The sequence below is a fragment of the Chaetura pelagica genome, unplaced genomic scaffold (genome assembly GCF_000747805.2).
Source record: "Chaetura pelagica isolate M959 unplaced genomic scaffold, ChaPel_1.0 scaffold108, whole genome shotgun sequence".
In the NCBI taxonomy this organism is placed as follows: domain Eukaryota; kingdom Metazoa; phylum Chordata; class Aves; order Apodiformes; family Apodidae; genus Chaetura; species Chaetura pelagica.
Window position 1 is genome coordinate 3861628 of NW_009970718.1, and position 17260 is coordinate 3878887.

At 35.9% G+C, this 17260-nt stretch overlaps 1 protein-coding gene across 1 annotated transcript in view; it reads left to right on the top strand.

Annotated features, from left to right (window-relative positions):
• The window catches only part of ARID2 (AT rich interactive domain 2 (ARID, RFX-like)), a 102338-nt gene that overhangs the window by 62033 nt on the left and 23045 nt on the right, over positions 1 to 17260 (top strand). The window contains exons 6-15 of the mRNA XM_010006287.1: positions 455 to 522; positions 7995 to 8061; positions 8142 to 8392; positions 9487 to 9583; positions 9663 to 9872; positions 10252 to 10419; positions 11707 to 11782; positions 14430 to 14564; positions 15002 to 15201; positions 15579 to 17256. Of these exons, the coding sequence (XP_010004589.1) occupies positions 455 to 522; positions 7995 to 8061; positions 8142 to 8392; positions 9487 to 9583; positions 9663 to 9872; positions 10252 to 10419; positions 11707 to 11782; positions 14430 to 14564; positions 15002 to 15201; positions 15579 to 17256 (2950 nt within the window). The remainder of the gene's footprint in view (positions 1 to 454; positions 523 to 7994; positions 8062 to 8141; positions 8393 to 9486; positions 9584 to 9662; positions 9873 to 10251; positions 10420 to 11706; positions 11783 to 14429; positions 14565 to 15001; positions 15202 to 15578; positions 17257 to 17260) is intronic.

Consider the following 17260-nt stretch of genomic DNA (forward strand, 5'->3'; position numbering starts at 1 on the left):
TTGCAGCTGAATGCTGTCAAAATCTCACTGCTACTATTATATTTTTTAGAAAACATAAGTGGGAATTTTTCTAATTACAAAAATAGCATTTACAGCTTATATTGTGCACATGGAAAACAGTTGTTGATGTGAGGTTGGGAACTGAGCAGTCATCTTGACTCGTGGAAAAGAGCTGTGGAAAAGTTTCTTATGTGTTTTTTAAAAGGTTCATAAACTAGTCCATTCTTTATGGACTGCTTATTCTCAATTTAAGCTGTAAAACTGCAGAACCAGTTAATTAAGTTACTACAGAAATTTCAGTTGGTTTATGCAGTTTAGTACAGGTCTTCTTTTAATGAAAAGGAAATACTGGAAGAGTCTATAGTGCGTTGAATATTTAGTTTATGAATTAGTAAAAAGTCAGACAAAAATGTTAATTTCTTATTTTACTAAATTCTGCTTTTTGTGCTTAAAGCTTTAGGATCATTTTCGGCTGTATTTGGAGAAGAATGGAAGGAGAAAACTGATAGAGATTTTGTTAAGGTAACCAAAAATTATGAAAATAATTTTGAACTGCATATGGTGGGTATCAAATCCTTTACAAAGATATAAATTGTCAGATAGACTGTCATATTTCTCTCAACTTTATTCCTTTGATTTAAATGTAATAGTACACTATATCACAGTCGTCATAATATGGGGGAAGAAATCTATTGAGAAAAAATAGCTGTAGGCAAATGAATAAAGAAGTTCTGTGTTTCTCTTTTAAGAAAACTAGTATGTGTGAGGGAAATGACAACTGATTTAGCAAGAGTAAAATAATGCCAAAACTGGCCAACATATTTAGCAAGAGAAAACAATGCCATGATCAGCAAGGAAACATTCTAGATTATGAAAGTTAAGTCCGTAATATAAAAAACATGGAACAAATTGAAGTGAGTTAGTAATGTTGCCACTTTGTTTCAGTTTTTGGTTTTGCACAAGTTTTTTTAATCTTTCCACTAGAGGGCATGATCTACTGTACAAGTAATGAAATCAGGTTAAAATATAACTAAATTTTTTATATATAAGTACTTCCTCTTTATTCTAGGTGAGCATTTTGAGCTGAATGAAAGCATGAAATGTATTATAGATGAAAGAGGTTTGACATTTCAGCATATTTGCTATGTTACACAATTTCCTTAGATAGGATTTCAGGTGATGATTTGTGTGGCTACAATGGAAGAAAGCTAGATTAAAATATATTTTGAAGACTTAGGCTTTTTACCAAGTAAAAGCATGAAGAGATAAGCTACTGAGTTCCCTCTGAACTCAAAGCCAGGTTGCTACTCATTTTTTTAACGTCCTCATATGCTGAGATGTCTTACTAGTATTATAGAGAAATATTTATTAGAAGCTTTTCCCATTTATCTTCTGTTTGGGACAGTTTTGGGACAAGTTGGACCATAGTGGTGTTAGTGAAATTATAAGTAGTGCTGAAATGCCTAACAAAAGTGTCCTAGGTAAAGTTAAAAACAGAAAAGGTAAGCTCTTGTATTTGTTAGTATATGAACTTGAAAATACGGTTCAAATGTGCTAAAGGTAAATGTAAAAACTAATGCTTCACAGTATTTGTTTCCTTGTTCCATTGAAAAATACATGCAGAAGTACTGTAGTTTGTGTTTTGGTTTACTTTTAAAGCACTTAGCATTGCTATGTTTACTTCACCCTGAACTGTCACAGACTGTTGCTGATCTACAGCAGCAACAAGCACCATGTCTAGATCTGTAAACATTTAAAGTTACACAGAATTCTAACTTATTATATGTTCATTAATTATATAAATTGAAGTAATTGTGATAGATAAGGACAGATGATTCTGTTAAATGTTTTTAATGAAGTGTTAAGTAGAACCACTGTAACTGCCATGAGGTTTACTAATAAGAAGCTTGGTTGCTCTCCAAGATCTATTTTTAAACATTGCAAGATGTATAGTACCACTTTGCAGTGAAATACTGCTTGAAAGCACATCAGAAACCAACACCAAATCTAAAAATATCTCTAATGCTGAAAGTCCAGATTTTTCAGAACATCTTACTTCCAAGTATTTGTTTGACCCTAGTGCTGGAAGTAATTTATATTGCAGCTGTGACTGTGTCAAAACAGAAATCAAGGGTTGCATTATGGGAGCTTCATAACATAGTGTTTTGCCTATCTGTTTTTTAAAATTTGCTTTTAAAACTTTAAGATTAATAGAATGGCTATTGAATGTGTGTCCCTTTTACTGTTCACATTATTTAAAAAAAATATATTTATTTGTTTGGGTGGTTTTTACTTTGCTGCCAGTTTGTGTCTTGAATGCAAGTTATTGTTCCAGTTTGTTTCTCTGTTATAGTGACAGCAGATGATAAATTTTTGTAAAGATGAAAATAGAGGAGAGTTTTTGTGTGGGAGAGAAAAAATACGGAATTATTACTTAAAATATTGGTGACATGAACAAAATAATGGTAAAGATTCATAGAAATTAGGGTGAGAAAAGGAGTTACTTAAACAGATGAATTCTAAACTATTTAGTAATTAATTGATAGAAATTCTGTTGACTTCATAAACATTGCCCTCAGGCCACAGTGGATTTTTCATGTGTTGGAATTTAGGGGTTGGCGGGGTGGCTGAGGGATATCGGGAATCTTGAAGCTGTTCTGAAAATTATTTTTAGGGTTAAAGTCAGGACTCAGAGAGGAATAATAAACTTGGATTCTTCGCAATTTAATGTTTAAGTTTTGGTATATTGGTTTTATGCAAAAAAACCCAACCAGCCAATCAAACCCTCCTAGTCTTTGTTAGCTGAAAGTAGGTTTTCAAATGCATTGAAACAAATACAAATGATCTATGAGGTATGTTAAGAATATTTGACATTTCATCTATGTGACTGCTCTTACTCTTTTTTTTTCCCCAAGCTGCTCCTTCTGCTTATTAAAATATATGCACATAAACTTGGAACTTTAGATTTTATATAGGCATTCAGTTTCTGTATTTCAAAGTCTGTATACAGACATTGGGTAATTTTAGAAGCATGTGTTTATACTAAAATGTTTTGTGTAAGTTTTTAATGTTTACTTAAAATAAGCTTGATTTAGTCTCTTAATCGTACTACTATTATTAAATTAGTTTTCAATGAAGAAAATGGCCATATGTTTTTCCTTATTATTTTTTCTCTTCATTCATTGCACACTAGGAGTGGTTCAGCATCACCGTTAGTATTTCTCCTACTGTTAAATATCTACGCAATAAGTATGGGTTGGGTGGTATTCATTCAGTCAGCTCTTGAGTTCTGTATTAATTTATCATAAAGAATTTTTCAATTGTTTCAGCACCAGTACTTCGATTATTATATTCTTCTATTTTCTAATTTTGACTTCAAATCATTCTACTTTACTTAGTATCACAGTTTTTTTCAGAACAGTCTACTAGGTTGGTAATGTCATATTCATGAGCAAAGGAACTTGTTTATTTTCCTTTGTCCTCCAATGTCTCTGCTGTTCCAGTTGAATATAAAGAGGGAAAACAACATGTTTATTTATACTAAACTTTGAGGGAATAAAGTGTATTTTCTTTCCTTCCCCCTAGTCCTTAATGCATTATAAAAACTGTTTAGAAATTACAAAATTTCCATTATCTTCTCTGCAGCACTATAAAATTTCTAACTTTCTACTATGCTTACCTCTAAACTGAATGAAATGTCCTAGTTAGTGAATCTGTTCCATTAGTTATCAGAATTTTAATACCATTTTAGTTGAACATACTGTTATCCCTTACAGCTGTGTTAATTTGTTATTTTTTCCCCTGTTTTTCCTGGCACTGGCAGTAAGCTTAAATCTCTACTTGGTTGGGATGACTAGATGTTCTTACTTAAGGATTGAAACAACTGGCATTTTTCCATTTATCTTGTACCTTTTCGTGTTTTGTCATCCATACCTCCAAGCTCCAGTGACATCCTGATCCGATGTTTTCTCATCTACTCTGGAAGCTTTCCTGTATTAACTGTTTCATTTCTCTTCACATTTTTTCATGTTAGCAAGGTTCACTTAGGAGTATAGTTTGTCTTTCAAGAGTGGCTTGTTTAGGTATGTCCTGGTTTGAGCCAGGATGAAGCCAATTTTTCTTTCACCCTTATAGTCAGATAGATTTAGTTGTTTTTTCCAGGTATTTCTTTCATATCTCCAGCAGCTGCCTGCTGAGGTAGTATATGAATAATTGCGTCCAGTTTCTTCTTGCATCATTATTTTCTGTTTACTTTAAGCATCTTCTTTTCATGTTCTTGGGCTTCATGAGGCTTCTTCTACCTGTATAGTTCCAAAATCCATGCTTATTCCATTTTTGTGCTTTCTTTATTGCTTTGTATTGCTTGTATTGCTTTGTATTATTGCTTGCTTTCTTTCATTATTTCATTTGTTATTTCTCATTCTTTTTATAAATTTCATTTAAAAAATCTTTATTGTGCATTTATTCTTTCAGTCTTTCTCAGTGTGTTGAGAGAGATCCTTATGCATTTAAATGCCTGAAATACTTCTCAAATGTCACCTCATTTGTATCTCACAAGGATATCCAGCTGACTTGTTTCCGGTTGCTCTCATATTTTTCTTGAATAAGTATTCATGGTCATTGGTACATTCTGTTATTTGTGGACTCAAATGTGCATTGTTTTTATGGACAATAATTTGGTTAATCTGATTTTCAGTGACTTCTGCATAATCCTGTGCATCTTTTTTCCAAAAGAGCTTGACTACAGTAATCACATTGTGCATGTGAATCAAGTTGTGAATAAAGTCCCTTACCTTTGTCCATTGTCTCTTGGCATCTAAGGTCACATAGTTAAGCATTGTTTGTTTGCTTCCAAGTTTTAGCTTTTTATTCCTATTACCAGTGTGTTACTGTGATCTAAAATACGTATGTATAGGAATAGCCATTGATAAAGAACTTCACTTTTTCATCCTCTCTTGTTTATTTCTGTTTATGTGAAGTATCAGCATCTCTCAAAAAACCCATGTTTTTCTAAATGTTTGGACAATTTATTTTATTCCTGACAGTTTGATTGAGGCTGTGATTGTCATAGACCAAGCTGACTGCACCTTTTTACTTCCTTACATGGCTGTACAGTCAGTGTACAAGAATATTGCTTCAAGTTGGTTGTCATTCCCTGAAGAGAATAGTAACTTTTCTGAGGGATGTAGTTGACTCTCCCTTCTAAATATCGGAGACAGATGCCTCTTTCTTTGGCTTGGAGCTCACCTCTGCTACCTATGGTGAAGCTTTCCAGTGTTTTGGATCTCAGTAGAGTGATAAACACTTATTAGGCGTCCATCAGTACATCCATTGCTGCAACATGCTTGTCAACAGCTAAAGGCCTGGGAAATCCTGACCCATCTATAGTTAACCCATCTCTAAAATAGATCCATTAAATGCCACATGTAATACCATGTGTCTTAGCTGCTGGGATTTCTGAACAGATTACTTACCAATAAGCAGTTTAAGTTACTTGCTTGTTGAATGGAGGATGTAGGATAATATTTCTGAGGTTTTTTGGTTATATTGGTGGAACTTCTGCAGAATGTTTGAAATCTTAAAATTTTTGAAGTGCTCACAGGAAGCCTGGTTGGCTACTGCAGTAGGCATTTCATAGTTGCTGAAGCACCCCTGACAGGTGCAGGCTTTGGAAATGCAAACCTACAGTTTTTAGCAAGCTCTGGGACACTTCCACATGTAAAATGTGTTCTTAGTGAGCATCATCACCCACAGTGCTTCTGTATGTAGAAGAGAGAGGAAAAAATTACGTATCTTTAAAAATTGTTCGTCCTGAAGTTGTATTGTCAGCATATTTATGTATTACCCTCCAGATTCTCCTCCTTAGAGCTTTAAGAGCCTTTCCACATTTCTAGGACTCAGAGGACCTGAGGCTGTTCTGGTGTGCTTCCCATAGGTAATGGGACTCATGCATGCACTCTAGGTAATCCTGAGGCAAAATTTCTCCAGTTTAAGTGGTTTGCATCTTATGCTCACAGCATGACTGTATAATGAAACAATTTGAAGAATAACAGTTATGTGGAAGTAAACTTTATTTGATGCCTTGCTGTATCTGTCTTTAACTTACAGAAAGAAGGCATGTTCGGTTCTTTTCTGGAAAAGGTAATCTTATCTGAGCTAACAAGAAGTATTGTTTAACAGACTGCTCACTTAGGAAGGGGAGGCTTTCTCACTTAAAGCAACTAGTATGGATCTGTTTATTCTACAAGTTTTAGATGAGATGTTTTCCAGCAATGTGTTCCTGTGCTCATCTTCAGCCTTAGAACTTTGAGGCTTTAACTTTAGCAGTGTCTGTAGTGTCTTCATATGCAAAATAATTAAATCCTCATTTCCATGCCTTGGAAAGCATGTCCAGGACGATTTGACCTCCAGATAGAAAAATTTATTCCTATATGACTTTATGTTTTCAGAGGTTTTTCAGTGTTTCATTTTGACCCTAGACTTAACTATGAAGAGGTGAAAAGTAGATTACTGGACAATTCAGCTAGAAAAATGTGATGATGTCTAACATTTGATGTGTGACAGCAGTTTTAACATTGTATTGTAGTTGACTTGGCCTCTTCCAAAGGGCTTCAGGTTGAAGTTGAAGACTTTAAGTATTGCTATTTAATAGCAAAAAAAAGCATCCTAAAGTTAAGCGTGTACTGACTAGTAAATTTCCAGACAGTACTTCTGTGTGCCTTTTAAAATAATTACTTGAGGCTGTTCCTTAAATAATCTACTTCTCTAAAAGTAAAGGCAGCTCAAAATGAAGTACATTCTGCAGATTTTACCTGCATGCCTGGGTCTTGTCGATGATAGCCTCAGTTTTAATTAGAAAAATGTGTTTGTCACAAACAGTAAGAAGTTAGATTTTTGTCTGACTGTTCTTGTCTTTGCTAAAATGAGGTAATAATCCATTGTGTGCAAGTAATGCTCTTTACTAAACAGCACTTGGATGTCATTTAGCAGCATTGCAGTGGAAAATAAATTTTTTCTTTCCAATTTAGAAAATCTGTAGCATTCTATTTTTCAAGAAAATAATAGTGTCAAGCTTGGTATGAATGCTGTAATTTAGTAATTACATTTGCATAACAGAATGTCTCCTGCTGTTCAGCTGGTTGTACTTCCCATCCTTCCCTTTTTATCTAGATTTATTTGTGGTTTTATTTTGTGACTGTAGCCAAAAGAGGAGCTTCATTTTATTAGCGAGTCAAAGGAATGTATACATTTTTATTAACCAAAGAAGTGTTTATATTTTTATTATAATGTACACATTAGAATGTATATATAATTAGATATATTAATATGCTTCACAACGAGGTTTCTTATTAGCTTGATGCCTTGAGTAATTACTGAATTTCAACAGGACTAGCAACATAACATCAATTTACAAATCAGACCATATAATTTGTAATGTAATTTGAATTCCACTCTGCTGAAGCTTTCTGTTTTGCTTGAACTTATAAAGGTTTTTGGTGATGTTGATGATGTGGAAAACATTGCAGAAGCTTTAAAAAAGTCTCTCCAGATAGAAATCTGACTGCTATACTTCTAACAGAAGCTGAAGTCTTTTGAAACTGAGAGGAGTGACCATCTGCTTCAGTTCACTGTTTGTAGGAGGGTGAAGGAGGATGAACTGTACTTTTTTTGCACTTAGGGCATTTCTAGTTTTTGGAAAATTCTATCCATTTGGTTTCAGTATGTGCTTCAGCAAAGTACTTCTGTGATAGTGGTGGTTGATCATAAATGCACTCTTCTGATGTCTGAGAGGGAGAGTTTCTTAATGTAAAGTAAACTTCTCACGTATCATCCTGTGAGTGAAAAATATTACAATTAGATGAATCAGGGTACTAGGAAATATTTAAAGAATAATCCTTTTCATATTTTTAAAATATTTTAAGGTAATAGAAGTAAAAATATTTTAAAAATTATAATCCCATAGAAATTAAGTGTATTTTTAATTCTTTCTTCAGTTTTGGAAGGATATTGTTGAGGATATTGAAGTTCGTGATCTAATTTCTGACAGAAGCAAATCTCAAGGTGAGACATCTCAACTAATGTTAATACATGTTGGTAAATGTAGTAAAGGAAGGACTAAAATTTACTTACTTACTTTGTAGATATTTCATCAGAAGACTGGATTTGGGAATCCTTATTTCATCCACCTCGCAAATTGGGCATTAATGATATTGAAGGGCAGCGTGTGCTTCAGATCGCAGTGATTTTACGTAATCTTTCTTTTGAAGAGGGAAATGTTAAACTTCTGGCAGCTAATCGTACTTGTCTTCGGTTCCTGCTCCTCTCTGCTCACAGTCATTTTATTTCTCTACGGCAGCTGGGGCTTGACACGCTGGGAAATATTGCAGCAGAGGTAATGTGCTTCAAAACAGAACAATTAAAATATAATTTGATAAAAGCATTACATTAGTGTTAATTAAAGTAATTAGTTTTTTTCCTTGATCATTTGATGAAGCAGGAAATATTCTCTGAATTTGTAAATAGCAATTTGAAAACAGTTATTCAGGACCAAACCAAAAATACAGACTGTATGTGTCAGTTTGCTTAAATACAATCTCATGGAGGAGGATAGGGAGATTCAAGATAATCATAGTGCATAATTTTCAGTTGAGTTTCCCAGAGAGAAGAAAGGAATTTAGTTAAATCCTGCAGAGTGTACACCAACTTTTTCACTTATAACCTTTGGTAAGAATTTGAAAATAGCATGTTGAGAAAGGGAGTCATAGAGGCTTTTATGCTGTGTGCAGTGGTGTACCAGTAGGCTAGTGATATGCCACTGGGTGTACCACCTGAATCATGTGAAGCATCCTTTTCTCTTGAAAAAGGTTTGAATGTAATCAAATACACTGTTTCTATATGTCATATCAACTGTGTAGGTAAATCATACATATCTTATAGGTAGATATGTTCAGATATTCCATATATTTTAAAATATAACAGGCAAGTTAAATGGGTAGGTATCAGAGAATGAGACTTGAAGTACTGGTCCACTGCTGAATATAAAAAAAATTATTTCACTTTGCGTGTATCCAGCTTCTCTTGAATAAGAGAGCGTGTTACATATTATAACGCATGAGAGTTGCGAAGCAGAAGTAGATAGAAACAGCATGAACAATCATGACAGCATTTGGGAAGGAATGTTTGTAATTTTCTAAGTTGCTTTGTTGGATATTAAAATACATTGGTGTATACTCTTTACTGCCTGGGAATAAAGTTACAAACTACTAGAAAGTGTAAATTAGTCTGCTGCTTCAGAGCAGAAATGGAGGACGGGGCTCAAAATGCCCACTACAATAAAAAGCTTACGATGTTCTGTTTTTGTGAACATGAATGTCATTTCAACACTTTTGAGTCTTCTGGTTTGACATGCAAATTTAAGGATTTGAGCCATTAGTACTATATGGATAGTCTTAGTCATAGATTTTTTTTTTCTTTCTTTCTCATCAGCTTCTTTTGGATCCTGTTGATTTCAAAACTACTCATCTAATGTTTCACACTGTTACAAAATGCCTCATGTCAAGGGATAGATTTTTAAAAATGAGAGGTAAGCTCCCCAGCTCTTCTACTGCTGTATTAGAATTGTAGTTATTGCTGTTTGAAACTATTTTGTATTTGGTCTTCAGGCATGGAAATCCTGGCAAATCTTTGTAAGGCTGAAGATAATGGTGTCTTGATTTGTGAATATGTGGATCAAGAATCCTATAAAGAGATCATATGTCATCTCACTCTGCCAGATGTGCTGCTTGTAATCTCAGCACTTGAGGTGCTGTACATGCTCACAGAAATGGGAGAAGTGGCCTGCTCAAAGATTGCTAAAGTCGAGAAGAGCATAGGTAAGAGAGAGGGAAAACCTATTACTCTGACATATTTAGAAAAAAAGACTTAAAAATATGTCATGTTCCGTAGTTAAAAATGTGGCTTGACTGCATGTGGGTGCAGCTTAGGGATGGATATTAGAATAGGAAGTTTTGCTAAAATTTACTCTTTTCTGTCCTCAAGAGACTGATGATGCTAATAACTAGGGAAGCGAAATCTTTTGAAGTAGTTTTTTGTTGTTTGGGGTTTTTCTGGTGTTTTCTTTAATGCCATGAAAAAAGTGTGTAAAAAATCTACAAAAGCATGCAGACTTGTTTTCTTTCAACACACAGAAATTTAAAAACATTAATTTGTCTTGTCCTAATGTTATTGTCGGTTTTACATTTAATGCTTTAGATACATTAGTATGTCTGGTTTCTATGGACATCCAGATGTTTGGACCTGATGCACTTACTGCTGTAAAACTCATTGAGCATCAGTGCATTAGCCAGCAAGGAGTACCTGATGTCAGACCACAAGTAATGGATCATGGTTCTTCACAGACCCATGCAACAGGTGTCCCAGGTTAGTGCCGCTGCAAGAGAACCCACTCTTCTGCAAAATTTCCTATATGGCATGTATGGTTTTTGTCTTCTGTAGATTTCTGATTAGTTTGTGTAAATAAGTAGAGCATTGTGCATAACATATGGTATCTTTGTCAGGCACTTGTTCACAAAGTAAATATAAAGCTGCGTTAGCCAAAACTGGTGTGAAACAAGCTTGAAAATAATGCTTTTCAGTTGCTAATCTGAAAATTTACTGAAAGTTATGTATATTCCTTATTTTGGCTTTTTCAGTGGGAAGAAAAAGCACCCATTCTAGATCATTCCCACGATTTGCAGAGAATTAGGGGCCTGTTTTCTTTTGTGTTTTACACAGAATATTATTTGTTACGAATATATAGCATTTGATAGAATTGCAAAGATGAGATAGACACAGCATCATGCCTCTATTGAAGCTGCTAAGCAGCTTACTGTTACATCAACAAAATTTTAGCTGGTGTTTAAAGCCTGAAAAATGTTTTCTTAATTATAAATTAAACTGTAATTATGAGTATTTTTTTAAGTTTTATTTTGGTATTAAAATACATGGCACTTTGGAAGTTGACGGCACAGCTATTCTTGGTCAAGGAGAGCAGCATATGTACCACATTCTTTCTTTTCTAATAAAAGCACATAGCAGGATACCTTAGGTGTACACAAGATGGAACATAGCTGTTCTTTCTGGGGGAAAAATGGAGAAAGAATAATTAAGACAGACAGTGGCTTGCATGTCTAAGCTCAAACAAGGACATTCTGGAATGCAGGCAGATAACACAGTGAAAAGTCACTGGAAAAGAAAGTGTCCAAGGGATGAACAAGGGTGGATAGAAAGAACTGGTGTGACATCGCAGCAAAATTCTTTATGTTGTGTTTGTTTCCACTAGGAATTGGAAAAATAATTGCTGTGTGTTTATGCATGTTCTGGTGGAGTATTGTACCACTCTTAAATCATGATCAGTACCCTAAAGTGCTGAGATCATGATCTTGAATCTGGAAACTGTAGCTGACAAAGTGTTTACATCATCTTTGCACTTCCGTGGTGGCTCTGGCCCACCATGCACTGCTTCACTGTGGGAAATTATGGTGCAAATACTTAGTCTGCTTAGTGCACCTTTGTGATTTTCTTAGCTGGATCCTTCCTTTCTAACAAACAGGAGAAACTATACCAGTGAAAGTCATGGAGTTGAAGTCCTTCATTCAAGGGAGCAAAAATAATCTCAGCAAATTTGTTTGTTTTGTTTTGTTTTCTTCTTCCCTTCATTCTCCACAGCCTCTAGGACAGCACCACATGTTGCTCCACCACCAGGAATAGTAGAAATAGACAGCGAGAAATTTGCATGTCAGTGGTAAGTGTATAGTTCTATTAAAATAACTTAATGAGGAAAAAACTAAAAATGCCTGTATTCATCTGTCACGCTTGTTTCCATTTCCTGTTAGACATACTTTTCTGAAAAGTATAATGGAAACAATTTTGTCGTTCCTTTGAAGAAATATGAAAGAAAGCACTTAACCAGAATATTTACTCTTTGGTAGCTGATACTTGAAATTAGTTGTTTTTTTCTCTTAGAATAGACTGTAATAGGATTTTTAACTCTGATCTTTATTTTTGTTTTCTGAATTGCTAAGCAGCATCACTTGTCTTTCTGATCAGACAAGGGTCTTCAAGATAAACTGGATAGAATTTGTCAAAGCTTAGTGCTTTAAGTCATGATGTAGTTTTACTTACACTTCCAGCAAAGCTTTGACTGTATAGAGGAAATGTTGCAGGTTTTGCTGGCCAAACAACTGATGTTTCCATGCTACTGTTTACACACTGCAGAGTATTGTTAGTGTGCATTGCTAAAAGACTGAGAAATTTCACATTTACACATTTAAACAGGGATACTTCAAGTTTGAATCACTGCAGCTCAATTCAAGTGTCTGCAAGTTGGTCTCTAGCCAAAGTTAGTTTTCTAAATTGCCTTTTTAGTTAATGAAGTGGGAGATTCCCCCAGTAGTAAAATGAATCGCCTTCAAGTGCTTGGATTTTTTATGAGATACGAGTTAACTTCTGGTGCCACCTTCTCTCTATTGACTATGGAGAACACTACACATGTAACTTTCAGTCATATAGTTATAGGCGTGAATTTTGTACTTCGTAAAAAGTGTAAAATAGAAGTTTTGACTTTTAAAATAAGTATGGGTAGGTACCATGCTGCAACTGTGCAATACCATAAAATTACAGAAAATAATGAAGCAAACATAGGGCATTGTATCAGGCATAGGGCATTGTATCAGGAAGATTTGGAATATCTGCTTTGTTTCTGATTCTGTGTACTTCTGCAGCTGTCAGTGTTGCTCACTATTGTGTACATAACTTTCTTTTGATTAGACATACGTAGGTATAGGTAGTGAAAAATAAAAATTAAAATCCACTCCTGAAAATTCTCTTTAAATACTGTCTGTGCTTCCAAAAAAAAAATGCAGTTGAGAGCAGAGGAGTGTCAATGTTGTCATTGTTAGCAGTGTTGTCATTGCTAGTATCAATGCTAACATGGAGTGTCTTGCATTCATGTAAATTTTCATGGTATGTTTTAGACATTAATTCGTAGTCAGGAAAATGAGTAAATCATGACAGTAAAATTTAGAAGAGTTACTGTCTCTTGGAAGCAGCAGAAGGACAAGGTATTTATACTGACCGTCCTGGATATATTATTAACCAGCTTAGCCTGAGTCTTTGTAAGGTAATCATGTGTGACAGTAACGTGCTAATCACAGATCCCATTTCACCATTGTAAGTCCTGAATGCCTTCAGTTCACTGGTACCAGTGACAGTGTGTCAGTTTAATGTGACATACCCAACTGGACATGCCAAATTTAATACCTAGGCTTTCTGTCATACTGTGTGATCTCAGTTTTTGTAATCATGAAATTGTAACTCAACTACAGAAGAAATGGCATTGTACTTACTTTTTACTGGTTATGAGAGAACGTAAATAAAATAATGTAATAATTTGCTTGTTCTCTTTTGAAACATCTAGTTATATTGGGAGTGTAGGACTTGACAACAGAGAATGCAGTATAGTTTTACAAAGTGTTAGCACTATGTAGTAAATGCTGACAATTAAAAACAATTTTGTTCAGTACCAGCCTGTGTGCTGGTACTGATACTCGAGCATTAGGTGACAGTTGTTACTTAGCTCCATTTGCTGCTGGGCATAAACCATTCCCATGTCTCTTGAGTTGGAATAATGGATCTGAAAGAAATAAAATGAAAAATCCTGCTTGGGGGTTGCATGATTTGTGTGCTTGGGAAGGGTCTGTAGGAGATACAAATACTTTCCCTGGAAACTGAATGTTAGGCACAACAGCTTGAACAAGGATTTTATTGATGGGACTCTCTAGTGTGGGACTTCAGGAATGAGAACATGTGTATTTGTGCATATTCTCTTAGAATTCCAGCCCTTCTCTCCTGCTTTTCTGCCTCTATCAGAATTACAGGCTTGAGATGGTTATTCTATCTCTGGTTTTACTTGTTCTTTAAAGTAAGACTGAATTAGCAAATCACTTAATAAAATCTTGGTTTTGATACAAATGTTGATTTTTGAAATAAATTCCTGATGAGGAATTAGCTAGCATTCAGTATATCTTTTGCTGAAGTAGAATCATAAAGAAATAAGAATGGAGTTGTGGGGAAGAAAGGTCACCAAGCAACACTTTTTTTTTTTCTTTCTGAATATACAATAAAACTGCATATCTAGAGACTATTCTGTATATTACGTATGTAAGTAAGATGTTGCATGTAAAGTGGACTGCATGTGTTAGGGGTCCTATGTGTTAAATCAAAAGCAGTGAGAAAAAGAACGGAACAAACATGATAAGACTATACTAAAATGGTATTTTCCATGTTGTTATCAGGTCTCAAAAGTCTCTGTGATAGAAGTGTTTTAATAACCTTTTAGAAAAAGTATTCTCTTTATATTTTGCTTCATTGTTGTTTTTTTTTATCCTCAGGTTGAATGCACACTTTGAGGTGAATCTTGATTGCTCAGTCTCTCGAGCAGAAATGTACTCTGAATACCTCTCTACCTGTAGTAAATTAGCTCGAGGTGGAATCCTGACATCAACTGGATTTTATAAATGTCTGCGGTAAGACAAAAATTCATGCAACAATAAAGAAGCAGTTGTATGTGCTCAGTACTAACATTTAGCTTTAGATTTTTCTGAGAAAAGTTGAGTTTGAAAGATGTCTGGTTTTGGAATTTTAATTTAAACAAATGTTTAGAATTGGTGTAATTTTATTTAACTCTATTTCAAGGCACTTAATAGGGGACCTTCTCTGCTTATAATCCTTTTAATTCTTTCCAAAGTAGTTTTTGGAGATACAGTTTTCACTTAGCTTGTATGACATCTTGGCCACCTGGTGGATCTGTTAGTCCTTAATGATGAATACTCAGATGCTGTATTGCAAAGATGCATGCATGAGTGAAGTTACTCTGCACACAAGAGCAGTTAGTTAAACAAAAATATTTTAAGAGGATTGAGTTATTGTGTTCATTAACATAGATTTATGTTGTGTTTGGCAGAACTGTCTTTCCAAATCATACAGTGAAGAGAGTAGAGGATCCAAGTAACAATGGTCAAGCACATATACATGTGGTAGGAGTGAAAAGAAGAGCTATACCACTTCCCATTCAGATGTACTATCAGCAGCAACCAACTTCGTCTACCCCAGTTGTCCGGGTTGATTCAATTCCTGATGTGTCTTCGTCTCCTTCGCAAGCAGGTTTTTAAATTAATTCAATATAAAGTATTTTCCCTTGATTCTGAAGTTACAATAAAAGACAAAAGGTTTTGAAAATATTTTGAAAGTTTTGGAAGTCAAGGCCATGTGTTTTGATTGATTTCACTAAACAACATTAGGAACAGTATTGCAGTATGTGCTTATATGCCATTCTAGTATTTGACGTGTAACCCGTGAACTTGTCAGTCAGCTGACAAGCCTTTGTTGCTGCATCATTAATTCAGGTGCAGTTTAGTGGGAAGAGAAACAGCTTTGTATAGAAAAACAAATTCAAGCCTAGGATTTTTGAAAATTTGTTATGTTAATGTGTTTTGAAATAATTTTTTTCTCCCAAACTTCTACTCTGTTTATTTCAACAGGAATCCCACATGGGCTACCAGGCGTAGGAAATCACTATCAGAGGACCCCTCTTAACCAGTCTTCAACTTTGACAGCAACACAGATGTCTTTTCCAATTCAAGGTGTTCATACTGTGGCACAGACTGTTTCTAGAATCCCACAAAATCTTTCTCTTCATACACAGCAGCAAAATGCTCCAGTGACTGTTATACAGAATAAAGGTCCAATATCCTGTGAAGTAGTGAAGGCCGCAGTAATACAGGGCTCTGTTCCCCAGTCTGCAGTTCCTGTTACTATTGCTGTAGGAGGAGCACCACAAGCTTCAAATCAAAATCACAGCACTACAGGACAACAGCCGTCTGTCACTGTTGTTAGTTCTCAGACGTTGCTTCACCACCAACCTGTAATTCAACAACAGTCTCCACTGCATGCAGTGGTACCAGGACAGATACCTTCAGGCACTCCTGTTACGGTAATTCAGCAAGCTGTACCTCAGGGTCATATATTTGGCAGAGTACAAAACATACCAGCATGCAGTTCAGCAGTTTCACAGGGTCAGCAGCTAATCAGCACATCATCACAACCTGGGCAGACACCATCTCAGCAGTCCTCTGCTGGTAACCAGCAACAAGATACAGTCATTATAGCACCACAGCAGTATGTTACCACCTCTGCATCTAACATTGTTTCTGCCACCACAGTTCAAAATTTCCAAGTAGCAGCTGGGCAAGTGGTTACAATTGCAGGTGTCCAAAACCCACCAACATCTAGGGTAGGGTTTCAGAATATTGCACCAAAGCCTCTGCCATCTCAACAAGTTCCACCTGCCATGGTACAGCAGCCGATGCAGTCACAGCAGCAGCCTCCACCACCATCCCAGCAAAGTGTAGTGATTGTAAGCCAGCCCGCTCAGCAAGGTCAAACGTATGCACCAGCCATTCATCAGATAGTGCTTGCCAATCCAGCTTCTATTCCTGCTGGTCAAACTGTCCAGTTGACTGGACAGTCAAGCATTACTCCATCTTCTTCACCATCCCCAGGTCCAGTTACAAATAATCAAGTCCCTACAGTTATGTCATCTTCATCTACCACACCTCAGTCACAAGGACCCCCTCCTACTGTCAGCCAGATGCTTTCTGTAAAAAGGCAGCAGCAGCAGCAACATTCACCAGCATCATCGCAGCAGCAGGTACAGGTACAACAGCCGATTCAAATGCAAGTTCAGTCACAGCAACCTAATTCAGGAGTTGGCCAGCCTAACTCCGGTGAGTCTAGTCTGATTAAACAACTGCTTCTTCCAAAAAGAGGCCCCTCAACTCCAGGGGGAAAGCTTATACTCCCAGCTCCACAGATTCCTCCACCTAACAATGCAAGAGCTCCTAGCCCTCAGGTGGTTTATCAGATGGCCAATAACCAGGCACCAGGTTTTGGAGTTCAAGGACAGTCTCCAGCTCAGCAGCTGCTAGTTGGACAGCAAAATGTTCAGCTGGTCCCGGGTGCAATGCCACCCCAAGGGGCAGTACAAACAGTACCCATTTCTAATTTACAGATATTGCCAGGCCAATTGATCTCAAACAGCCCAGCAACTATTTTCCAAGGGACTACTGGCAACCAGGTTACAATAACAGTTGTGCCAAATACAAGTTTTGCTACTGCAACTGTGAGTCAGGGAAATGCAACTCACATCATTGCTCCAGCAGGA